This window comes from Narcine bancroftii, chromosome 3, assembly GCF_036971445.1.
Source record: "Narcine bancroftii isolate sNarBan1 chromosome 3, sNarBan1.hap1, whole genome shotgun sequence".
Taxonomy (NCBI): Eukaryota; Metazoa; Chordata; class Chondrichthyes; order Torpediniformes; family Narcinidae; genus Narcine; species Narcine bancroftii.
The window spans coordinates 310,214,677-310,242,436 of NC_091471.1; the positions used below are offsets into that span (position 1 = coordinate 310,214,677).

General features: G+C 42.4%; 1 protein-coding gene across 1 annotated transcript in view; it reads right to left on the reverse strand.

Annotated features, from left to right (window-relative positions):
* Nucleotides 1-17,042, reverse strand: part of LOC138756858 (uncharacterized) — a 73,753-nt gene extending 56,711 nt beyond the window's left edge. The window contains exons 1-4 of the mRNA XM_069923250.1: nt 16,970-17,042; nt 16,121-16,335; nt 11,945-12,163; nt 3,038-3,178 (exon numbers count right to left, since the gene is read on the reverse strand). Coding sequence (XP_069779351.1) covers nt 3,038-3,178; nt 11,945-12,163; nt 16,121-16,335; nt 16,970-17,042 — 648 coding nt within the window. The remainder of the gene's footprint in view (nt 1-3,037; nt 3,179-11,944; nt 12,164-16,120; nt 16,336-16,969) is intronic.
* Between the last annotated feature and the right edge of the window lie 10,718 nt (nt 17,043-27,760).

Here is a 27,760-nt window from a genome sequence, read left to right on the forward strand (position 1 = left end):
ACACCAGCTTCACAGCGGGGAGATTGTTCAATGGTGATGTACGATAGACTGAGATAGATACTAAGACAATGGGGGTTCACAGTAGGAAAAAGGTTTAACAATAATGTACTATAACCTATGTCAGATACTGTGACAGCAGGTTCACATTGGGGAGAATGTTTAATGTGCTGTACGGTAGACTTTGGCAGATATTGTGACACTGAGGTCACAGTAGTGAAAAGGTATTTTAACGGTGATGTACGCTAGACTAGGGCAGTACTGTGACACCAGGTTGACAGTGGGGAGAAGGTTTAACGGTTATGTACAGTAGATGTTGGCAGATACAATAACACTGGCCTTACAGTGGGAAGAAGGTTTACTGGTGATGTAAGGGAAACTGAGGCAGATTCTGTAACACCGGGTTCACAATGGGGTGAATGTATAACAGTGGTGTACAAAAAACTGGGGCAGACAAAGTGACACTGGTTTCACAGTTGGAAGAATGTTTGATGGTGATGTATATTAGACGTATGCAGATACTCAGACACCAGCTTCAAAGTGGGGAGCAAGTTTAACAGTGATGTACGGTTGACTGAGGCAGATACTGTGAAACCAGATTCACAGGGGGAGAAGCTTAAACGATGATGAATGGTAGACTGAGTCTGATACTGTGATACAAGGTTCACAGGATGAAAAGGTTTAACAGTAATGTACGATAAACTGTGTCAGATACTGTGACACCAGGTTCACAGTGGGGAGAAGGTTTAATGGCAATGTATGGTCATTTGAGATAAATACCATGACACCAGGCCCACAGTGGGGATGAGGTTTAACTGTGATGTACGGTAGACTGAGGCAGATACTGTGACACCATGTTCATAGTGGGGAGAATGTTTAATGGGTGTACAACAAACTGTGGCAGATGCTGTAACACCAGGCTCACAGTGGGTAGAAGGTTTACTGGTGATGTAAGGTAGACTTTGGCAGATACTGTGACACCAAGTTCACAGTAGTGGAAAGCTTTAACAGTGATGTACTATAAACTGTGGAAGATACATTGACACCAGTTTCACAGTTGGGAGAATGTTTTACAATGAAGTACAGTAGACTGAGGCAGAAACAATGACACCAGGTTCACAGTGGGGAGAAGGTTTACTGGTGGTGTCAGGGAAACTGACGCAGATAGTGTGACACTGGGTTGACAGTGGGGAGAATGTTTAACAGTGCTGTACAGTAAACTATGACAGACAAAGTGACACTGGTTTCACTGTTAAGAAAATGTCTAATGGTGGGATATGATAGACGTAGGCAGATACTCTGACAGTGGGTAGATTTTTTAATGGTGATGTACGGTAGACTGAGACAGATACTTTGACATCAGGCTCATATTGGGGAGAAGGTTTAACGGTGATGTACGTTAGAGTGAGGCAGATACTCTGACACCAGGCTCATTGTGTTGTTCATTTCCCTTATTTACATCTAATTTATATGCTAGATTTTTTTGTGGCAACTTGATGATGGGGTGGTGAATTGGATTAGTAAATATGCAGACGATACTAAGATAGGTGGAATAGTGGATAATGAAGAAGGTTTTCAAGGATTGCAGAGGGATTTGGGCTGCTTAGAAAAGTGGGCTGAAAAATGGCAGATGGAATTTAATGCTGATAAGTGTGAGGTGCTTCATTTTGCTAAGAAGAATCAGAACAGGACACATGTGGTAAATGGGAGAGCATTGATGAATACAGAAGAGCAGAAAGATTTAGGAGTAACGGTACATTGTTCCCTGAAGGTAGAAACTCACGTGAATAGGGTGGTGAAGAAGGCTTTTAGTATGCTGGCCTTTATCAATCATTGCATGGAATATAGGAGTTGGGAGGTGATGTTGAGATTGTATAAGACGTTGGTGCGGCCTAATTTGGAGTTCTGTGTGCAGTTCTGGTCGCCTAATTATAGGAAGGATATAAACAGAGTGGAGAGAGTGCAGAGAAGGTTTACCAGAATGTTGCCTGGGTTTAAGCATCTGGAGTATGGGGAGAGATTGGACAGATTGGGTCTTTATTCTTTGGAGCGTAGAAGGTTGAGAGGGGATTTGATAGAAGTATTTAAGATTATGAAAGGGATAGACAGAATGGATGTGGATAGACTATTTCCGTTAAGAGGAGGAAAGTTTAAAACAAGAGGACATGAGTTAAGAATTAAGGGGCAGAGGTTTAGAGGTAACATGAGGGGGAAATTCTTTACTCAGAGAGTGGTAGCCGTGTGGAATGATCTTCCGGGAGAAATAGTGGCGGCGGAGTCAATTGTATTATTTAAGAAAAGGTTGGACAGGTATATGGATGAGAAGAAGATGGAGGGTTATGGGCATTGTGCAGGGAGGTGGGATTAGAAAGGGGTGTTTGGTTCGGTGCGGACTAGAAGGGCCTAATGGCCTGTTTCCGTGCTGTAATTGTTATGTTATGTTATATGTTATGTTAACATGGCAAATATTGAGAATTGAGAACATCTGATTTGATAGAGGTATTCAAAAGTATAAGGGGAAGAAGTGAGATCGATGGTAATATTCAAGGAAATGTTGGCAAGATATATGGACAGAATAGGTGTGGAGGGTTATGGGCATTGTGCAGGGAGGTGGGACTAGAGAGGGGTGTTTGGTTCGGTGTGGACTAGAAGGGCCTAATGGCCTGTTTCCGTGCTGTAATTGTTATGTTATGTTATATGTTATGTTAACATGGCAAATATTGAGAATTGAGAACATCTGATTTGATAGAGGTATTCAAAAGTATAAGGGGAAGAAGTGAGATCGATGGTAATATTCAAGGAAATGTTGGCAAGATATATGGACAGAATAGGTGTGGAGGGTTATGGGCATTGTGCAGGGAGGTGGGACTAGAGAGGGGTGTTTGGTTCGGTGTGGACTAGAAGGGCCTAATGGCCTGTTTCCGTGCTGTAATTGTTATGTTATGTTAACTTCCAAACATTCCATAAACTTCTTTTCTAATCAGATTTTGTTCATTTAAATAGGTCTCTTAAGTATTCTGCACAAAATTAAATTCGTTACTTGGGTTTGGTTCAATGGCACTTCAGTCTGCTTCATTATTTTTTTAGACCCTCGTTTTGTGCTTTCTGCTTTGCCCAGCAGATTCACCAAATAGGCATCCAACTCTGTCTTCTCAGCTTGACCCAACATCTCCTCTGTAAACTTAAGCAAACCAAGGAGACCAAAGTTAAAATTTTCATATTTGCATTTTCAAAAACAAAAATGGCGCTGTGACCTGTAGTTTCACATCTTAATCCCACTTGCTAAACTTGCAAGCAACTGCACCTCATCCTACAGCTGGAAAATTGCAATAGAACTGGTTGGTTAAAGCAAAGATACCTCCCAGTCACCCCATTAAAGGCCTCCAAGTTAACAACAGGTTGCAACCCGTCAGTTCAATACAAAGATCTGTATCAGGAAGATTAACGGGCTTTAAAAAAAATAATTTCCACTATTGAAAGAAAACTCATCAGGGAACACCAGGCTCTTGTTGAATAATTCCTGTTGTATTCCTCAAAATGGTTTGATCTTGATTTCAAGCAGAGTCATTTGGTGAGATTGTTGGTCCAGAACAAACTCTGCCCACACACTCCCTTAAATACCTGCAAAGTCCTGGCTCAGCTCTGCTCCATGCTAAAGCTATCAGAGCTTTACTGAAGAGGTAACTGACTTCAGATGCTGGTACATTGAGTCAAAAACACCCTAATACTTCCCTGAAAAACACACCTCTCTCTGAAAACCATCAAGAACCTTCCTGAACTGTAATCATTGATATTTAGAGCACCAAAATCTGGTGAACTTAAATTCTGTGCACAGTATCAGAATGGCCTGCAACCAGTGAACTTGGAGGAATGAGACTGTGAACTAAAGAACTTTTCTGAACTTACACACACATTACACACATGTGCACTTAGAATTAGAAGGGGGTTAAGTTAGATAAAGTAAGTTGAAGTAGTAAAATAGTGATAAGTTAAAGTGTAATTCCATTTTCATGTTTAAAAATAATTAAAATCAACTTTTGTTTAAGTAACCATTTTTCAGGTGAATATCTATTTCTGCTGGGTTTTGAGATCCTCTGGTCTCGTAACACAGCACCAAGCTTCTGAACAACCTTAATTCTTAAAGTTATGATAATAGTCCATTAATGGACCCTTGAATCTTTTGAAAGTTATTATTTTACTCCAATTTTTTTTTAATATCGACAAGACATAATATCATTTAACCGTTGTATATGTGTTGTTGGAGAATTGTCTTTCCATTCAATCAGAATTAGAGTTTTGGATGCCGTATTTGAGAAAAGATGTGCTGGTGTTGGAGGAGGTTCAAAGATGATTTACTTGAATATCAGGAATGATAGGGTTAGTTTATTAGGAACAATTGTTGACTCTTCGACTGTACTAGTTGGAGTACAGAAGGATAAGGGGGACCTCAGAGGCATTTCAAATGCTGGAAGATATGGCAAAGATGCTTCCCATGGTAGGTGACTCTACGACAAGAGAGCATAATTACAGGATAAAAGGGTGATAAAACAGATGTGGAAAAATTGATTTTGTCAATGGGTTGTGAATCTGTGAACTGAGATCATTGGGTATATTTAAGGCAGAGATTGACAGGTATTTGATTAATCAAGGAATCAAGGGTTATGGGTAGAAAGTTGGGCAGTGGGGCTGAGTGGCAGAATGGTGGAACAGACTCGATGGGCCTACTTCTGCTCCTAGACCTTGTGATCTAAATCCTGTGGAAGACCTAGACAACCCTCCTCTTGTATTCCATTCATAGAAAACAGTCTACATGGTGGTTTTATGTCATGTGAACCCATTTCCGATTGAATGCCATGTTACAAGTGACCCAATGCAAATTCTGCATTGACAGGACTACAGCTTCCTGATTTTAAAAATTGTTATCGAGCAGCTCAAATGAGATTTCTTGCTTCCTTTTTTGAAAGAGAAACATTGACATCAAATAAAATAGGAGAGAGAAAAGCAGAAGAATTTATCTACAAGTGGGATTTGATATTAATGGTTGGTGATAAAGATACACCATTTTGAAACATTTGTTTAATATATGGAATAAAATAAATGATGAAATTGGTCTAAGTGAATGTACATCACCCAGAATGGCTTTGATTCAAAATCGTCGTATCTTTTTCAAAGGATCATAAATTTCTGGATAGCTGGTTTTGTTTCGTAAGGGGATTATAAATTTGGAAGATTGTTATGAAAAGGGGTCAACTAATGTCATCAGAGCAACTGATAAATTATTATCATATAACTCATAGCAATCTTTTTTGCTATTTCCAACTACGAGCATATTTGAAGGATAAGTTCGGACCAACCATGTTATACTGAAATAGAAATTCTTCCTAGAGGAATTGTTAAAAAATTTACTTCGATAATGGCCTCTTCATTACAAGTACGAACTTTTAAATGAGGAGTTCTTAAGTCGAGACAAAGGTGGGAAATGGATCTGAATATTGTAATTGATTGGCAAATATGGGCATATCCATGTAAGGATCTCCATGTAAGACATAAATTAGTTCAGTTTAATTCTTTTTACATCAGTAATGTAGCAGATGTCACCAAGGATTTTATCTGAAGCTGCTCTTGGAGTAAGGTGACTCAGGCAGTTGGATATGAAAAGCTCTATAGGAAGATAATTTGGCCACAGAGATCACGTGATCCAAGGGAGTTGTATTAATTCACTTCAACTCAGCATTTTGGATCTATTGACCAGAGTTCCACACTGCAGCAGTGATGAAGGAATTCACAACTAGTTTTTTTCTTCTACAGTTACTTCTTACACCAGAGAAATTGAATAGAATAATATCAGAATTATCAGATCAATGTTTTAGGGGTGGTGAAGATGTAGCAACTTCCTTGCATTCAACCTAGCTTTGTCCTTATGCAAGATCTTTTTGGGGAGAATTACAAATTTTTTGGAACAAGTTATAGGAGTTGTTTTTCTTCAAAATCCAACCTTACCTTTATTAGGAAATATTGAAGGAACAAGGATCAAATTTAAACTATTAAAGTATCAATTGAAATTTGTTAAATTAATGTTAGCGGTGATGAGGAAATGTATTTCACTTTCTCGGAAATCAGATATATTTTTAGGGATGCCAAGATGACATGCAAAATTTCAAAGTTTTATGTCTTTGGAAAAAATTACATTAGTATGAGAAATATATACTCTATGTTTTTGCAAATTTGGCACCTGAATATTCAAATATTAGACTTCAATTTATAATAATGCCCTTTCCATCCTTCTAGACATACGAGATTCTCCTCTAAGTTGTAAAATGTTTATTTAGATGTGTTGGATTTCCTCGCCACCACAAACTCTGGGGAAGCGGAGAACTAACACAGGGCACCAGAAAACAGGAAGACCACACACAATCAACATCTGAGAAGCAGAGGATTCAATCCACAGGTCAGTGACCATGGAACCAGACCAATGAGGGGTTCTGCTGCTGAAGGACCCACATAGGTGATAGGCTATTGGAAATTAGAGGAGAGGAACCCAAGCAGGTTGTGGGCTTCTGGAGAAAGCAGTCAAGGAACTCACACCAGGCCGTGGATTGCTAGAGACTGGTTCGAAACTGGCTAAAAGAGTATCAGGTATCAGACTTGTGATATGAGTGGGTGCTAATCCTCAACATTCATTGGAGCGCTTTCATCCCTAACGTCGAAGTACTCGAGATGGCAGAGGTCGACAGCATCGAGTCCACACTGCTGAAGATCCAGCTGCGCTGGGTGGGTCACACCTCCAGAATGGAGGACCATCACCTTCCCAAGATTGTGTTATATGGCGAGCTCTCCACTGGCCACCATGACAGAGGTGCACCAAAGAAAAGGTACAAGGACTGCCTAAAGAAATCTCTTGGTGCCTGCCACATTGACCACTGCCAGTGGGCTGATATCGCCTCAAACCATGCATCTTGGCGCCTCACAGTTCGGCGGGCATCAAACTCCTTTGAAGAAGACCGCAGAGCCCACCTCACTGACAAAAGGCAAAGGAGGAAAAACCCAACACCCAACCCCAACCAACCAATTTTCCCCTGCGACCATGTCTGCCTGTCCCGCATCGGACTTGTCAGCCAAGCCTGCAGCTGACATGGGCATTTACCCCCTCCATAAATCTTCGTCCGCGAAGCCAAGCCAAAGAAGAATTGGTTCCTAATCGTGTCAGAGGTTCAAAACAGGAGCACGCATTGCCAATGACTTGGATTAGTCTATGAGCATTGAAAGAGAATCCACAAGCCCTCAGTGACTTGGCCCAGGGATCAGGGTGGGGGGGGGGGGTGGAAGAGGGGAAGGGGGAGAGCACGACTCTCTTTTGCTTCTTTCTCTGACTGCAAAAGGCATTTCAGGCAATTTCTGCCAATGGCGAATCTGTCTGCCTCACAGCAGGAAAAAAGCAATTTTGTGTGATATGACACTTTTTAATTACATGACAGTAAATTGTCTCCTGAAATAGAGAGAGAGGTTCAAGTTTCAAACTATTACAAACTCAACTTGCCAGAGCTACCTGGATTATATCTCATCCCCCTTTTCCTTTGCAAGGACACCATTGATTTTATCACAACTCCTATGCTCCATCTGACCAGTGACAGATTATATATTTAAAAATTGTATATTGACATGTTTTTGAAAGAGATGGATTGTAGGAGTTGTGTAGGTCACAAACACAAACACTTCACAAAACAGCTCATACTTAAAATGCAAGTTTTAATGGTTCTTGAGATACTAAGAACAATGGAATGTTTGCTTTATTAAAACCTGAAGAATTTGTGAAGGAAGGAAAGACTGCTGGTCAAACGGAGAGACCATCTGTTGATTAGGTGTATTTTTTAAAATTGAAACTAAGTCAATAGAGTGTTGAGAGATGGCAGCGGTTTGAATAAGCAAGTTCTTGATTCAAGTTCCTGCGCAGACAGGCTGGAGTCCGTTGGCTCATGATTCATCCTTTTGAAGAGACATAGTGGACTTCAAAGGAAGAAATGGTGGCACATGTCATGTGATGAGACATTTTGGAGAAACATTACAAACGAGATGCAGAAGTTGTTGTCCATCCTGTAGGGAAGAGAGGATTGAACATACAGTCATCAGAGATGGTACAGTTACATAGTCTTCTCCTTTGACCAGGAGTAACAAGTGGATTTTAAGGAGAAAGACCACTTCTGTCTCTTTGAGATCAAGAGGGCAGCCTCGTTGTGTCCATGGAAATGGCCACTTTTGAAGAATAAAGTAAAAGTGATCTTGTATTTGCAACATAACCATTTTTAAATGGTGACTGAGTTCAGTCCTTGACTGGGTTTATGAAATCATTGTGGAAGAAAATAGCCACTCCACTCTCTCTTTGAAAAGAGAACAGATTCATCATGTGGAAGAGATTCGGAAACCTCCTGCAAGAGAGGAAAATAAACTCTCACAGAGTAAGTTTCAGAGCAATGTTTCTTCATCCAAGAAATTCAGACGAGTTTGAAAGAGGACCGATGACGATGTTTCCAAATACTTCAGTAGCTTTTGAGCCACAATTTCCATGGACAGGGTGTCAAACGACTCAAATCCAGATACAACCCTTCACAAAGCTCAAGTCAACCAGGAGATACAAACTCCTGACTCCAATGTTGCTGTGCACATTTGCTACATTATTGAAGTCTCACATTGCTTACAGCAGATATTCAAAGTCAAGCAATAACTGAAATAACAGAATATTACAGGACGGTACAAGCCCTTTGGCCCAAAATGTTGTGCTGATCTAGATATTTCTAACAAAAAAAATAATACCCTGTAGCGGCTACTGCGGTAGATGTTACTAAATAAAGGCAAACACACACAATGGTAGTCAACTCAAGACTGGTTTATTGCAGACATACACAGACCTTTTATTTTCTGCCTGTTAATGAGCTCGTTAGTGAATACCTTCTGGTCCACAGGACCAACAGGTTAAAGCTACGAGCCATTAGCGCCCCGCACCTTTAGGCAGGGGCTTCAACTGATCCACTTGCTGTACTTTGGCACCCAGCTCTGTTAGCCCGCGATCTGTCAATTAAGTCTATGAACTGACGGTGGCGGTTCACAATACCGCGCTGTGCACTCGCTATATCACACCCCCCAAAATCATCACTGTAACTTAAAATGCCAGATACGCTTGATTTAGGCAGACGTCCGTGTCGCCTGGGTTGATGGCACTGAACTGATGAAGTAGGGTCATATGGCGGGTTTAAGTCTGTCCATGCTGAATAGCTGTGGATGCCCCCCGATGTCCAATGTATATACCACTCCATATCTCTTAATGAAACAAAATGGTCCTTCATGTGGTTTTAATAAGGGTGCCTGTGGAACCTGTCTTCGTATGAATACGAATTCAGTGTTTAATAGTGATTGGGGCACTTGTTGGCTAGGTTTGCCATGCCAGTTGGTGGAGGATGGTTTGCTGTTAGCAATACCCTTGCGGAGTTGTTAAAGGATGTCCATGTCTGAATTGCTTCTAAAGTGAATATCTCCTGGAACCATAAGGGCCGGACGAAACATCAATTCTCCAGATGATGCAGACAGATTTTCTTTTGTTAATACTCCTAATAGAACCTAATGTAGTTCATCAACTCAGTTGAGACCAGTGCGTCGGGCCTTCAGTGAAGATTTAAGTTGATGATGGAAACGTTCCACCAGGCCATTGGACTGCAGATGGTACGCAGTAGTGTGGTGCAACTGTGTACCAAAAAAATGAGACAAGGAAGCCCATAATGCCAAAGTGAACTGTGGTCCACGGTTATGTGTGTCGGCACATCCGATTTAAGATGAATGTTTTAGCATATGCCTCAGTGTTACTGACTGGTAATGGAATGGCCTCTGGCCAGCGTGTGAAGTGGTCAACTACCGTGAGAATATCCCTCGTGTCCTGTGATACTGGTAATGGTCCAACCACATCCACATGCTCTAATCTTCTGCGTATTGTCAGGAAAGACTGCAGGGGTGCCTTGGTGTGGTGCGGAATTTTCAGATTGGCAGGATATACACGATCGGGTCCATTGAGTGACGTCTTTTTTCAGCCCATGTCACATGTACTTATTTGACATTACTTTGACTGAAGTCCAGATGGATGGGTGTGATAAATTGTGAATGTCATGTTGTGGTGCCACCTGTTGAATGTCGAGTCCAGTGATAGTTATACTGTGTGCCTGTATATCCGGATCCGCAGATTGTGCCGCAGCCAGTTCAGCAATGTTGACTCCACCTTGAATATGGCACACACTTGATCTAGAGAGCACATCTGCGACCAGATTGTCCCTTCCTGAAATATGACGTATGTCCGTAGTAAACTCCGAAATGTAGGACAAATGTAGTTGTTGTCTTGCCAACCAAAGATCTGTGAATTTGCTCAAGGTGAAAATTAGAAGTTTATGGTCTGTGAATATGGTGAAATGTCGACCTTACAAGATATAACGAAAGTGCCTTATAGACAGATAAAGTGCTAATAGCTCTCAATCAAAGGTGCTGTATTTAATTTCTGCTGGTCTTAGATGACGACTCAAGAAGGCAAGGGGCTGATAATGGCCATTGACGTATGTTCCAGATCTGCACTCACAGCTGTTCCTGAGGCATCAATGCAGTTTCAGGATTTGGATGCGCAAGCATTGCTGCTTTGGCTAATAATTATTTGGCGGACATAAATGCAACCTCTGCCTCTGAGGTCTAGTAATGTTTTTGTTTGGAGCAGAGATGATGTCAAACAGGGGTTGCAGGATGTCAGCAATCCCAGGAATAAATCTGTGATTAAAAAATTATCATTCCCAAAACCTTTTCCAGCCGTTTGACAGTGACAGGTCTGGAGATTTTATGGATGTCGTCTACCTTGCCTGATAATGGAGATATGCCGTCTGCTGTAATTTTATGCCTTAAGAATTCTATGGTTCACTTGCCAAATTGACACTTCTCAAGATTAATTGTCAGTCCAAAGTCTTGGAGCCATTGGAAAAGGCAGCACAAATGGAGGCGGTGACCTTGCTCATTTTGACTGCTACAAGGAAGTCGTCCAAATAAATAAGCGCAAAGTCTAAATCTCTGCCAAGAGCGTCCATAAGCAACTGAAAAGTTTGCATGGCATTCATACCAAATGGCATTCTGAGGAATTCATAAAGACCAAACGGCGTAATAATTGCTGTCTTGGTCATATCATTCTCATGAATTGGTATCAGATAATATCCCTTAACCAAATCAATCTTTGAAAGTATGCGGCAATGATGTAGATGGGCGGCGAAATGCTGTATGTGTGGAATTGGGTATCTGTCAGGTGTTGTGTCATCATGAAGCCTACAGTAGTTGCCGCAGTGTCTCCATCTGCCTGTCTCCTTGACTACCATATGCAAAGGTGAGGTCCAAGGGCTCTTTGAGCATCGGATGATACCCAATTCTTCCATTGCTTTAAATTCTGCCACAATTTATCAAGCACCAGACGCTGAGCCCTGACATGGGCCAGTGGGCCTGATGTGTCTATGTAATGAGACCCACCATGGACTATTCTTGAGGCATTGGAGTTCAGGGTGAGAATATGGGGAAATTCAGGGAGTAGACCAGTATATGCATCCATGTGTAACGTATGTACTCCGAGCTGTGAAACTCTCCCCTTGATGCACGCCAGTGGATATGTCTGAAAGATGGTGATGTGAACTAGTTTACTCTGCTTTATGTCTACCAATAAGTTGTGGGAACATAAAAAATCCACACCCAAAATAGGTTGAGCGACAGAAGCGAGGACACAATTCCAATGTAACGTGGTTCCACCTATTCCGACTCATCTAGTGCCAAAACTTGGAATGGCAGTTTCATTCGCCCCTCTCAGGGTCAAGTGCTGTTTTTTGAGTCCTTTCAAAATAGGTCGGCAAACTAAGTTCAGCACCTGTGTCTACAAGAAATTTGTGCTTACCTGCATCGTCCTGAAGATACAATAGGCCTGTATATATGCCAGCTTCCAGCGCTCTTGTTTTCCGACTTCTTTTTGTAGTAGGTACATGCTGGATGCACTTATGGGCATAGTTTCCCCAGTGGCGATGGTAAAATCACCACTCTCGATGTACATCAGCATGTTCCTCTTTCTTGGTTTGGACTGCAGATACTGGAGTTTGGTAGGATGCGGGAGATGCTTCTGCAACAGAAACAGGATGTATTGGGGCAGACTCTTGTGTCGGAGTACGATAGAGCCTGTCAGCCTCTTGAGCCACGTCATGGAGATGGTGAAAATCCATGTTACCAATGTGTATGGCCACGTGAGCGGGAATTTTTGACAGAAATAAGGTTTAAAAAAGCAGACAATGGGAAGGACCATCTGACAACGCCAGCATCTCATTCATCAGGTATGATGGATTCTTGTCAGTTTGGCCTCCCACGTTCAAATCCACGCTCATCAAGTAAGTTCCAATGTGTCAAGAAGAAACTACCGGAACCTGGTGCCCTGGTCTTCTGCTGGAGGATGAGCAGAAAACTTGCTTACTGGCAATGCAGTGGCCACGCCCAATGTAATCACGACTTGCCAAAATTTTGTGTCTTCCGCCATTATACCCCAAAAATGAAACTGGGTTTCAGCTTGAAGAAACCAAATTTGTGGCTGATGTGTCCAGAAAGGAGGCAAATGAAGCCCAACTGCATTAACTGTCATGGCGGCAGCAGTTGTTCCTGCTGTTGAAATGTCCTCCTTTTCCATAATGATTCAAATTCATTAAATCTTAACTTTGGGATCACCAATGTGTAGCGGCTACTAAATAAGGGCAAACACAAACAAAGGTAGTCAACTCAAGACTGGTTTATTGCAGACATACAGATCTTTTATTCCCTGCACGTTAATGAGCTCATTGGCGAACAACTGCTGGTCCATAGGACCATCACGTTAAAGCTATCAGCTTTATAGCCCTGGGCCTTCATCTGATCCACTGGCTGTACTTTGGCGTCCAGCACTGTTAGCCCACAATGTGTCAGGTAAGTCTGTGAACTGACGGTGGCGCCCTCTACAACCTGTTTTTCTTTCACCCATGTATGCCTGTCTAAGAGTCTCTTAAATGCTCCTTACGTGATATTGTAATGAATAAATACATTTGGAGAATTTGGTAATATTTGCGATTTTGGTAAGATTTAGTGTAGGTTACATACATACATACATACCTTTTAAAACAGATCTTATTTGAAACATTGAAGATTTATGCACATACACAAGTAGGTGTTAACCGAACTGATGTCATAAAATGAATGACCATTGTTTGGAAATGGAGCCAGGATGGCTGCAAGTACCTTTCTGCAGGGTGCTTACAGGAAAGTCACTCCTGGGTTTTGTTTATCTAACAACAGCTTGAGCAGAAGGAAGAACTCCTGTTGTTTGGAATAAGAGGAATGGAACTCTGTGGTAGCTTAAAGAAAGAAGTTACCATCTGGAAAACCCTGACGGGGCAAGTTTGATCAGCGAGACATTGAGGTGACTCATGGTGGTACCTCAGTTGTGGAAATCCTGGAACAACAAATCACTCTCTGCAAACCCTACAAGAACCTTTACCTGAGCGGTAAACATTTACCTTTCGAGCACCAAAACCTGGTGAAATTTATACATGATCAATTCTGTGCACAGCAGAAGAATTGCCTGGATCCAGAGAACTTGGAAGTAGGAGAAGAGAGATTGAACTGTGAAACAAAGACCTTTCCATAAAATTTAAACACATTACAAACATGTGTGCTTAGAATTAGGAGGGGGTTAATTTGGGTTAGTTAAGTTAAAAGTTTCATTCTATTTTCATGTTTAAAGTTGATTAAAAAGAACTTCTGTTTTAAAAACCACATGTCCTGGTGAATGTCTATTGCTGCTGGGTTTTGGGGTCCTTTGGACTTGTAACAATATCTTCTTAGATAATGACAATTTGGCCTGTTCAAAGTAGGAAATGGCTTCTACTAGCAGGAGTTTCTATTTGAGAAAAAATATTGATAGGTGGCTGGCCACATGTTTCCTAAAAATTAATACCCTCTCCCTCCCTAAACAACATTCAGCCCCGTGACATCTTTCTGCATTGCATTACTGGGACCACCAAGGACCTGACCCATTTCCCATCTCTCCTTGCAATGCCAATATGGCAGCTCCCATTAAGAACAGACAAATCACATTTTAATTCAGCAAGCAAGATGAAAATCATCCTGACATCCTGCTTAAAAAGAAGGGGAAACAAACCTTCCTAATTTTGTCACTTCATTTTAATTTTGATTCACATGGGGCATTAGTAAAAAGTGTCCCATCCATTTTGTCACCAAATTATGAGTAGAATCATGATCGCTGTTCATGAAAACCCAAAACCTTCAATGTTACACAGATAATCTAGGAAGAATTCTGTAACAAAAGTAAATAAAACATTGAAATAATTTCCCCCTTATAAACACAGACATTGTAGTGCCAAGCAACGGGGCAAGCAAAAAAGGCCAAATCTCTGCAACACTCAGACAGTCCAAGATGGCACAGACACCCCTTCATTGCCAAGAAGGAGCCCGCGTCTAGCACCATGTGCGGGCTGAGGAGTCCTTCACTTCGTGTAGCGGCCAGCCGGCCGGAGAGTGACGTAATGATGCAAGTCTGCTGGAAGTCAAAGGGTACGTCAACAGAAGTGGCCAGGCCAGCAAGCACATGTGGGGAATTTAAACCAGTAAATCCAGTCTTTGTTTTACACTACCTTGTGTGGACGTCTCTTTATTTGGTAGCGCTGCCGCAGCGGATGCTACATGGTGATAACTTCTTACTTGCTGCAACCAAATAGGTCTGCAAGATACACCAACCAAAATAGAAAACATGACCAGAAATTCAGAGATCATAAATTTAAAAGGTGGTGAAATCTTTACGCTGTATTGTTAACACCAAAGTCCCTCTATTTTTCAAGGCATTCGGACAAGTAACTGAGAAACATTACATTTTAAACACATGGTGTAAGGGATACTTGAATGTGAGGAGTCAAGCAAGTGCTAAATAAGGATGAAGTATAATGGGTTAACTTAAGGATAAGGGATACTGGAATGTGAGGAATCAAGCAAGTGCTCATTAGAAATGAAGTTTTATGGGTTAAATCAGGGTGAAGGGATGCTGGAATGGGAGGAAGGGTTAGGAAGGGTTATAAAAGTATAATAAAATAAGTATCTTCAAAACAGGATAGCAAGTAAATAGCTTTAGCAAGTCTTGGGGATTGGTTAATGAGTAAAGAACAAATTCATGATATTTCCTGGCTAACAAGTTTGCAGATAGGCACATAAACTGATAAGAAGTTAGAATCCACGTGGGTGGAACTACCTAATGCTAAACCAATGCAGGAGGCAGAAGAATGTTAGGGGGAAGGTATCTCTGTACTGAAATGAAATGTATAAAAGTTGGGTCTGCCTCAGTATCTGTGTGTATTCCCAGGGTAAGGGGAAGCACCCAACTTTGCATTGTTGTAATAGTATAATAAAGATCTTTGTTCTCAATTTTGTCTCGAGCAAATTCTGTGAAGATACTTCTGCTTCCCACACGGTAAGTCAGGATCAGAAGGGGAGGAACATTATTGTTCAAGTGACACAACTTTAAAAAATATCATCTATCTTGATGAAGAATGTGATCCTACATCAGGAAAAACGGATGGAATCAGACACATTCTATGAGCATTGGGAAGCAAAGAAAAATGGATTGGTTTTCCATCCCTTCCGAAGCGACCCGACTTGCGACCGTCATGGAGCCCGAATGATCAGTCAGATTCCAAAACGGTCGCAAGTCGGAGATTTCCCCCGTGTGAGGAGCCCTGAAGTCTAAGAGCCTATTTTTAACATCAAATGATTTTCCAAATGAGAACAGAGACATGTGCGGATTGAGTTTGTAACTCAGTGTCTCGGGGACCATCGGCTGGGGGCAGCCATCTTAATTTCTGTGCGCATGCGCGAGTCATCAGTTCGCGCTTGCGCTAAGCTTTCGCTTTGTGGCCGTCATTTGGCACATGTGTATCAGCCGCACATGCGCAAACCGAACGCCAAGTGGCGAACCCATCGCGCATGCGCCAACCAAAGACGTTCCAATCTCCTTCTTACCCCTCTCCCGCCCCCTCCCGCTGCCAGTTACCCCGCGGCCTCCGGCCTCGCACCGACGCCTCAGCTCCACCCAAACACCCTGTCGGTACCAGCCTCTCACGGGTGGGTCCCATCGGGCTGTGGGTCGCCCGCTTTCCCTGGACCGCGCGGCTGAGGAAGGTCCTGGCGCCGCCGCTAACTTCTTCCCGTTAGACCCGCTGTGACGCGACGGACCCCGAGCAGAAGACGCCACCGCCAACTTCCCGCCTCCTCACAGCAAGAGCCAATCAGCACGCGAACACGCCCATCAATCTAACCCTACTTCAGCTTCCAATTCAATAGCGGCCTCACCGAATCAGCCCATTGGCTTGTGCAACTGAAGCAACCAATCAGCGAGCGATACAACACAGCCACACCCAATCAGCATCGCAAGACAGAAAAGAGAGGCAGTCGAAGGAGCAGGAGACCCTTCGGCCCTTCCACTTACTACTACCCCAACTATCAAATCATTGGGAAACACAGGATCACTTTGTGCTGGCTCCTGGATTCCTCTGATCTCAAGAAATACATTGTACCCCAACTACAAGGGAGACTATTTATTATCAATCGCTCCTTCATCTTTATTACTGCTTCCAATTTAATAGAGGACATAAGTGTTGTGTCAGCCAGCTGGACCGCCTCGGGGAACCTCATGGAGCAAGCAATCATGGTGAGAAGGCCCCGTGGGAGGCCGGTAGTGACCCTACAATGTCAATGTAGACGTGGCTGAAACTATGTGGTGCTGACTTGAATGTCTGGGGGTGATGCCTTCACGTATGTCTGCATTTTGGTCATCTGGCAGAGTGTGCAGGTCTTGGCCCAGTGACAATCTGTTTCCGGAGTCTCTGCAAGACAAACCTACTGACCACCATTTTGACAGGACTGATGGCTGGGTGCGTTAGGTTGTGCATCTCATCAAAAACTGTCATCTCCATGCTGCCGGCATGATGAGGCAGGGTTTGCCATTGAAATGTCGCAGAGGAATGTCTACTTATCAGGGTCGATGGCAACATCCTCCAGCCTGAGCCTTGAAACTGCTGTGCTGCATGCAAGGATCTCAGGGTCTTCCTGCCATCACCTGCCTAGGGCGAAATAGTCTATTCCCTGGGACAGGGCCTGGACAGACTTGATTGCGAGGTGAGGTAGTGCGTCACCCACGATGTGTTGAATGTCTGTCGTGAACTCAGACTCATATGAGAGGAGTCGCTGCTGCCTGGCCGACCACGGGTCCAACACTTTATTGAAGGCAAAAGTTAACGGCTTCTGGTCCATGAAGACTCTGAATTGTCTACCGTCCAAAAAATACCTGAGTGCCTGACAGCCAGGTACAGCACCAATTGCTCTCAACCAAAGGTGCTGTAGTTGAGTTCAGGTGGCCAGAGGTGTCTGCTAAAGAAGGCCAGGGGCTGCCATTGCCCTTCGATGAATTGCTCCAGTGTGCCTCGTACTGTTGTGCTGGAAGCATCTACTGTGAGAATTTGGGTGTTTCTAGCCTGGTGTGTACCAGAAGGGTGGTGTTGGCCAGTGCGTCCTTGGCCTTCAGGAACCCCTCCAAATCCTCATTGTCCCAGGTAATGTCTTTACCTTTCTCCACAAGATGCGGGCCACTAACGATATGAATCGTTGATAAAAATTAATCGTACCGGTGAATTCCTGCAACCCCTTCACTGTGGGGGGAGGTTTGTGGAAGTACAGAACAGCCTCTACCTTTTTAAGCAGGGGTTTAGTTATGTGCCTATTGATTTGACGCCCCAAGAAGTTGAAAGTTTCCAGCCTGAACTGGCACTAAGCAAGATTTATAGTTAGTCCAAATTCCTGCAGACGGGCGCACAGTCACCTTAGATGGTCTCTGTTTAGCTTCATTGCCACCACTTTGACACCTTGTGGTTACTGCCACCCTCTGCTGTTGGAGAATATCCTCCTTGGTCTCAGTCCCTCAATGTGACTAAGAACCCCTGAAAAGCACCTAATGTTTGGCCTTCATCACCACTCCTGGCAAGGCATTCCTGGCTCCCACAACTCTGGGTAGATACCCCTGATATCTACCCTAAACCTTCCTCCCTTTGCTTTGGGCAAATTTCATCATGTTTGCTACCCCCATCTGGATTTCAGGCAGACCAAAGGGCATCTTTCACCGAGTTTCTGGTCTTCCAGCAGCTCTGGATGCTCTGCTCAGGGAACCACCCCTATGTATCCCATCGAATCCTAGACTCTCTATGTCAGCAATTCTCTGCTGACCATTGCCTGATGCCCTTTTGGTCAAAATTGTTTGTCAATGAAACCATTCCCAGGAAGGTGATGTGGCAAAGTCCTGCTGACTGGGACATTGTGTGGTACCAGGGCCAGACAAATCTTTCGCAACACCTGAACCAGGTAGAACCTCAGCACATAGCAGCTTTTGGTGCCCTTGCTCTTTGGTTCCACGCACAGCCACACACAATCATGGCCATGCCGGTTACACTCTTGCCCCCATTGATTGATGACGAACATGGTCCTTCTCCAGACTCTACCCATTTTGGACCCCCACATGAAGAGGAAGACTGTTTTGGGAATTGCCAGGGTGAAGGTGTGGGGATGGGCCACACCTGCCCCACGTGCAGCAGTACCGAGAGTTCCTTGCACCTTGCACCTTGCACCTGGCACCTGGTTATCAGATTTTCGCCGATTGATAGAGTTGGGCATCTCTGTGGTTCTCGCTGTCTCCTGGATATGGGGGTGTCTGTACTGCTCCTGGTCTCCTGGAGCTGGGGGTCTCCAAAGTGCTCACCATCTCCTTGAGTTGGTGTATTTTTCTCCACCAGCCCCACATGACAACCAAGACCCCTGGATGGAGGGCAGAGGCACAGAGAGATCAGAGCGAACACGGGTAGTTTCAACAAGTTGGGGTCAATCCAGGTGCCTGGTAACGGGAGGAAACCAAGGGGGAAGGAGGATGCAGGTCATTCGATAGCAGGACATTGCGAGAGAGTGGATTCCTCGGACTCTTGAGGAGGGAAGGCGCTGGTTGATCCATCGGTTTAGGGGGGGAAGGGTATAGACATGGCAGCTGACTGGAATTGTCAGCGGGGTACTGAGACCTGGTGGAGGAGGGGAAGGAGGGTGCAGTTGTATTCCGACGAGAGGGTGCTAAGGGAGAGGCAACATGGGTGGAACCTCAAGACAAGGGTCCCCTGATTGTTTGCAGGAATGGGATTTGTGAAAAGACTCATAGATATCCAGCACAGAGCATCTTTGTCACCCTGCCATCAGGAAGGAGATGTGGAGGTATAAAAGCAGAGCAGCCAGGCAGGGAAATAGCTTCTTCTCACAGGCCGTGAGATTGACAAGGCAACATGAGCTGGATGGGAGCAAAGAATGAAAAAGGGGAGAGGAATATGGACTGATTACAACAGCCTAGCCAGCAGGAGAGAGGGGCCGAAGGGCCTGTTTGTGTGTTGTCTATCTGGACCAGCCTTTTGTGTTCAAGCTTTAAAAAGCCAACCCATTTTTTAATTTAATAACAATGGTACAGAATGAATCAAGAGACAAGACGTCTGTCCAGCAGCGAGCATCGAAGGCACTTCCTGAAATGGAGGCTCTGGAACCACAGGGAGGTTCTGGCTGCAATGAGGCCTTGCTTCTTCTGCAAGGAGGAGAGGAGAGGCAGGGGAAATGCAGGGGAACAGGTGGTGAGGGAGGGGATAGGGATGCCTTCCTCCATTCACCTCCCATTTCCTCTACTCCGTAGCCCTCCTCATTCCCCTGCCCGTTCCCCTCCCCAACCCCTCAACACCTGGACTGGTCCCAACATCCGAAGCGAGGCAACGACTGCACACTTGTAATAGGTTGTCGGGGCGCCGGTAGCAGGTTCTCCACCTCCCCCGACTGAGACATTGGTTGGAGTCTAGAAGTTCTTCTTCTTGCTGAGAGATATTTCCACCCCTCAGAGAGTCTCAAATCTCAGCAGTGGGACCATGGCTTATATTACCCAAAAGTTTGTTTACTTATAGCTTATCTCTTTGAATAACTGATTTAATTATCTTCAAGGTCTCCTGACAGTCTGTGACCAACAAAAGACAACTGCATCTCTGGGCCTCATGGTGGAATTTAGATCATGTCTTCTGATTCACATGTATACATTCTTGCATAAGCTGGTCGAAATCCTCCATTACAATTCCATAGAATGAATTTGTGATGTGATTTATAACCACTCTCTAACCTTGTTATGTGAGTGAGTCCCACATTCTGAACTTGTTATATCAGTGAGATCGACACTGAAAATGTTATGAGAGTGAGTTCCACAGTATAATCTTGTTTTCTTAGTGAATCCCACATTGTTAACGTTATGTTAGTGAGTCCCACAGTGTAAACTTGTTATGTGAGTTATTTTCGCAGTGTGACCTGGTGATGTGACTGTGTCCCACAGTTTGACATTGTTGTGTCAGTGAGTTCGATATTGAAAATGTAATGTTAGTGAGTTCCAGAGTGTAACCTGGTTATTACACTAACCTTGCTCTGTGAATCAGTTTAAAGTGTTACATTGTTATGGAAGTGAATTCCTCAGTGTCGTCCTTGTTTAGTTAATGAGTCTCAGAGTGTAACATTGGTATGTGAGTGAGTTCGACAGTATGACCTTGTTATGTGCAAGATTCCCACAGTGTAAACTTGTTATGTGAGTGAGTTCCACAGTATAAACTTGCTATGTAGTGAGTTCCACAGAAACTGTAGAAGAAAAACTAGTTGTGAATTCCTTCTTCACTGCTGCAATGTGGAACGCTGGTCAATCGTTCCAGACTGTTGAGTTGAAGTGAATGAATAAACTCCCCTGGATCACGTGATCTCTATTGCCAAATCAGCTTCCTGTAGATCTTTTCAAATCCAACTGCCTGAGTCACCTGACTCCAGGTGCTGCTTTCAGATAAAATCCTTGCTGACATCTGATAAATGATTGATGTATAAAGAATTATACTGAACCAATTTATTTCTTACATTGAGATCCTTATATGGATCTGCCCATATTAGCCAATCATATACAATATTCAGATCCATTACCCACCTTTATCTTGACTCATGAACTCCTCATTTAAAAGTTCCTACTTATAATAAACAGGACATCAGAGAAGTAAATGTTTTAACAATTCGTCTTTATAAGGAATTTCTATTTCAGTACAACATAGTTGGTCCAAACTTATCCTTCAAATATGCTCTTCATTGGAAATAGAAAAAAAGATTGCTATGAGTTATACGATATTTATTTCTCAATTGCTCAAAGGACATTAATTGACCCCTTTCATAACAATCTTCCACGTTTATAATCTCCTTACGAAACCAACTATCCAGAAATTGATGATCCTTTGAAAAAGAAATGCGGATTTTGAATCAAAGCTATTCTGGGTGATGTACATCCACTTACACCAATTTCATCATTTATTTTATTCCATATATTAATCAAATGTTTCAACAATGGTGTATCTTTATCACCAACCATTAATTTCAATTCCCACTTTTATATAAATTCTTCTGCTTTTCACTCTCCTATTTTATTTGATTCTATTTTAACCCTTTCAAAAAAGAACCAAGAAATCTCATTTGAGCTGCTCGATACTAATTTTTTAAATGAGGAAGCTGTAATTCTGTCAATGTAGAATTTGCATTGAGAGAAACGCAGCGGTCTTTAGCGATCTTATTGAATTGGTTAAAATGGCATAACATGAGAGCAAATATTCCGGAGGAGTGTGGGCCACGTAACATGGGATTCACTCGGAAATGGGTTCACATAACATAAAACCATGATGCAGAAGAGGTTGTCTTGGTCTTCCGCATGATATAAATCACAAGATATAGGAGCAGAAGTAGGTCCATCGAGTCTATTCCACCATTCTTCCACTCAGCCCCACTGCCCAACTTTCTCCCCTTAACCCATAATTACTTGACTAATCAAATACCTGTCAATTTCTTCCTTAAATAAACCCAATGACCTCAGTTCCACAGATTCACGACCCACTGACAAAATTTGTTTTAAATCGACACCCTTTTATCCTGAAATTATGCTCTCTTGTTCTAGAATTCCCTACCATGGGAAACATCTTTGCCATATGTACTCTGCTCAGGCCATCCAGCATTTGAAATGCCTCTGAGGTCCCCCTTATCCTTCTGTACTCCAACTAGTACAGTCAAAGTGTCAACAAATGTTCCTCATACACTAACCCTTTCATTCCTGATATCATTCCAGTAAATCATCTCTGAACCTTCCCCAACACCAGCACATCTTTTCTCAAATACGGCACCCAAAACTCTAAATCTGATTGAATGGAAAGGTAATTCTCCAACGACACATAAACAACAATTAAATGATATTATGTCTGTTGAAATTTACAAAAAATTATTAAAGAGTCAAATAATAACTTTCAAAAGATGCCGGAGCCCATTTATGGACAATTATCATAACCTGAAGCTTGGGTCTGTGTTACGAGAACAGAGGATCCCCAAACCCAGCAGCAATAGATATTCACCAAGACAAATGGTTACATAAACAAGAGTTGATTTTAATTATCTTTAAACATGAAAACAGAATTACACTTTAACTGATCACTATTTTACTACTTGAATTTACTTTATCTAACTTAGCCCCCTTCTAATTCTAAGTGCACGTGTGTGTAATATGTCTGTAAGTTCAGAAAAGTTCTTTGGTTCACAGTTCAATCTCACTTCTCATTCCTCCAAGTTCACTGGTTGCAGGCCATTCTTATACTGTGTATAGAATTTAACATATATAAAGTTCACCAGGCTTTGGTGCTCTAAAGGTGAATGATTACCACTCGGAAGGTTCTTGTTGGTTTTCAGAGAGAGTTGTTCAGGGAAGCATTAGTGTTTTTTTTGACAACGTACCAGCATCTGAAGTCCGTTATCTCTTCAGAAAAGCTCTGATAGCTTAAGAATGGAGCAGAGCTGAGCCGGGACTTTTCAGGTATTTAAGGGAGTGTGTAGGCAGGGTTTGTTCTGGACCAACAATCTCACCAAATGACTCTGCTTGAAATCAAGATTCAAACCATTTTGAGGAATACAACAGGAATGGTTCAACAAGAACCTGGTGTTCTCTGATGAGTTTTCTTTCAATAGTGGAAATGATTTTTTTTTAAAAGCCCGTTAATTTTCCTGATACAGATCTTTGTGTTTAACTTTCAGGTTGCTATCTGTTGTTAACTTGGAGGCCTTTAATGGGGTGACTGGGTGGAATCTTTGCTTTAACCAAGCAGTTCTATGCAATTTTCCAGCTGTAGGATGAGGTGCAGTTCCTTGCAAGTTTAGCAAGTGGGATTATGATGTAAAACTGCAAGTCACAGCGCCATTTTTGTTTTTGAAAATGCAAATATGAAAATTTTAACTTTGGTCTCCTTGGTTTGCTTAAGTTTACAGAGGGGATGTTGGGTCAAGCTGAGAAGACAGTGTTGGATGATTTGGCGAATCTGCAGGGCAAAACAGAAAGTACAAAACAAGGGACTGAAAAAATAATGAAGCAGACTGAAGAGCTGTTGCAACCAAACCCAAGTAAAGAATTTAATTTTGTGCAGCGTACTTTAGAGACCAAACAATTTCGGCTTTTAGTGGTGACCTATTTAAATGAACAAAATCTTATTAGAATTGAAGTTTATGGAATGTTCAGAAGTTGCCACAAAAAGAAATGAGCATATAAATTAGATATTGTAATTAAGATAAATGAACAATACAATGAGCATGGTGTCACAGTATCTTCCTCACTCTACCATACATTACCGTTAAAATTTCTCCCCAATATGAACCGATGTCAAAGTATATACCAGAATTTATCATACCACACTGTTAAACCTTCTCCGCATTGTGAATCCGGTGTCACAGTATCTGCCTCAGTCCTCCGTACATCACCATTAAACCTCTCCCCAATGTGAACCTGGTGTCACTTTATCTGCCACAGTTTATTTTACATCACCATTAAACCTCCTTCTTACTGTGAACCCAGTGTCACAATATCTTCCTCAGTCATCAATACATCAGCATTAAACCTCTACCCACTGTGAATCTGGTGTCACTTTATCTGCCACAGTTTATTTTTTTAATCACCATTAAACCATATTCCCACAGTAAACCTAGTTTCACAGTGTCTGCCGCAGTTTATTGTATATCATTTTTAAACCATCTCATTACTGAAAATGCGGAGTAACAGTATCTGACTCAGTCTACCGTACATCAACGTTAAACCTTATACCCACTGTGCACCTGGTGTCACAGTATCTGACACAGTTTATAGTATATCACTGTTAAACCTTCTCACTACTGTAAACTCGGTGTCACTGTATCTGCCAAAGTCTACTGTACATGAACGTTAAATTTTCTCCCCACTGTGAACCTGGTGTCACAGTATCTGACACAGTTTATCGGACATTACTGTTCAACGTTCTCACTGCTGTGAACCCAGTGTCACAATAACTGTCTCAGTCTCCCGTACATCATCGATGAACCTTCTCCAACTGTGAACATGGTGTCACTGTATCTGCCTCAGTCTTCCGTACATGACCATTAAATTTTCTCCCAACTGTGAACCTGGTGTCACTGTATCTGCCTCAGTCCTACCATACGTCACTGTTAAACCTTCTATCTTCTGTACACCTGGTGTCACATTATCTACCTCAACATACCATACATCACCGTTAAACCTTCTCCCCACTGTACTCCTGGTGTCACATTATCTACCTCAACATACCATACATCACCGTTAAACCTTATTCCCATGTGAACCTGGTGTTACAGTATCTGACACATTTCATAGTATATGACTGTTAAACCTTCCCACGAATGTAAATCCTATTATAAAATAATGCTCCCCTTCTAAATCTCGCAGTATTCTAATCCCCACCTATTTAAAATATTCCAAAAAAAAGAGAAAAATCAATCCCCAAACGAGCTACTCAAAAGTAGTAGCTACCTAAAAATCTGGGTGTGGTAAAGTCCACAAGTGGCAGGTGACTAAAGGACTCAGTGTCACCCACTCCCCCAGTCAGACTTTCACAAAGTATTGAAACAAAAACATTCAACCCAGTGATTCCAGTCCCAATGATTGTTCCGGATCTTCAATATCGAGAAGACTTTGCGTCAATTCAACTTTTTCATATTCTTTCCATATTTTCCAATCTTCCCATTTCCATTACCATTGACCCTTCTCTTCGGTGACATTGGAGACGATCGCCCATTTCCTTGCATGCATCATGGTCATTTTCAAAAAACTGAGATTGAAAATTCCCATAAAAAGCTTTCAATACTGCCGAGTAGTGAAAAGCAAATTTATATCCCTTTCTCCACAATACTTTTTAAGCCGAATTAAATTCTCAGCATCTTCTGATAATTTCTTGACTCAGATCTGCATTAAAAAAAAACCCTATTATTTTGAACCATCGTTGGAGCCTGATTTTGCCGTGCTTTCTGCACCGCCAATTGGAATATCATCTTCCTGTCTTGATATTTAAAACAGCAAATAAAAACTGCTGGTGGTAATTGGCCTGGAAATGGTTTCTTCCTTAACACTCTATTTGCTCGATCTAATTCCAGTCCATCCGGAAAGAATTCCCAGCCCAACACTTCCAGGATCCATTTCTTAAAAAACTTCACCGGATCCGAACCTTCCATATCTTCCAGAAGACCAACTATCTTAACATTATTTATTCGACTTTGGTTTTCCAATGAGTCAAATTTCTTCAATAATTCCTTCTTCTGAATCCCCCAATCTACAAAAGGATCTTCCACTTTTTCCATTTTTTATCTATGACGCTCCACTTGACTCTTGCATTCAAGAAACCCTCCTCAATCTTTTTAAAATGATCTTGCACAGTATCCACTGATCGTGTCCATCTCGTAACATCACTCTTAACTGCATTAATATCTTCCAGAAGAGTTACTTCTTCACAAACAGAGTTCATTTTAGTTTTCATTTCCGAAAATCCTTGAGTCATCTGATGAGACATCTGCATTGACATATTTGACATATCGTCCATGAGCTGAGCAATCCCTTCCAGAATTGGAAACACAGAATCCAGTCCAGGATCGATCACCTCCCTTGAGGCCGACCTTCTTTTCCCTCAGTCCTGAGTTCTTCAAACTCTAATGAAGTTGCGCTTTCTTCTTCCTCCAAAGCAGTAGGTCCTCTTCCAGTGCGGCTGCAGGTCTGGACACCCAACGACAGCGTGCCAACCGCATCAGCTCACCGTCGCTTGGGCTCCCCCACAGCCCACACCTTCTCCAAAGGTCCGTGGACCCTTGACGCATTGCGCTTGCCCGGTAGGTCTACCCATACGCAGGTGCGTCATCCCCGGACCACCAGGCAATGCTGTGGGCTCGCGGGCCTGTCATGCGCCCGGGTTCACGAATACACGATTCGAAATTGGGCAAACTCAATGCTAAACTGGCGTAATACTTAGCTGGGCAGGAGTTCTCTGAGGCTTGGAGACTCCAGTCGACAATTCTGTTGCTTTAACTTGATAGGTAGGCCTCAATTCTTTAACACTTTTGTAAGGTAATTTCTTCTGTAACTGAGTTTTCGATTTTTTTCACATTTGCAGCCGTTTTGATAGTTCACTATTCCAACGTCTATGAACAGTATTTTAATCACTTTTACAACTTTAAAAATTGACCATTTTATAGTCTAACTGGGGAAGGTGGCTTTTTGTCACAGTAGCTGACACAGTTTGGAGTAAATCACTGTTAAAGCTTCACATTACTCTGAATGCTGTCTCACAGTTTCTGCCTCAGTCTACCGTTCATCAACATTAAACCTTCTCCCCCTGTTAACTTGGTGTGAAAGTTACTTTTTTAAGTTTACCACACATCACCATTAAACCTTCTACCCACTGTAAACCTGGTGTCACAGTATCTGACATCACTGTTAAACCTTCTCACCACTGTGAAAACTTTCTCACAGTTTCTACCTCAGTTTAATGTACATCTACTTTAAACCTTCTCCCCCTGTGAAGCTGGTGTTACAGTATCTGCCTCAGTTTCCCATAGATTACCAGTAAATCTTCTCCCCATTGTGAGACCAGTTTTACTGTATCTGCCACAGTTTATCGTACATCACTATTATACCTTCTCATTACTGTGAAATCGGTGTTACAGTGTCTGCCAAAGTCTACCGTACATCACCAGTAAACCTTCTCCCCAATGTGAGCTTGGTGTTACTGTATCTACCACAATTTCTTGTAAATCACCGTTAAACATTCTCCCTTTTGTGAACCTGGTGTCACTATATTCGCCAAAGGTTATCGTACAGCTCTGTTAAACATATTCCCCACTATTAACCCGGTGTCACAGTAACTGCCTCAGTTACCCATACATCACCAATAAACCTTCTTCCCAGTCTGAGCCCAGTATCAACGTATCTACGTAGTCTCCCTTACATCACCATTAACCTCTTCCCCATTGTCAACCAGGTTTCACAGTATCTGCCACAGTTTATTGTAGATCATTTTTAAACCTTCTCACTACTGTAAACCCAGAGTCACCTTATTCTACTGTACATCTCTGTTAAACCTTCTCAGTACTGTAAACACGGTGTCACACTATCTACCAAAGTCTACGGTATATCACCGTTAAATATTCTCCCCATTGTGAACCTGGTGTCACAGAATCTGATACAGTTTATTGAACATTA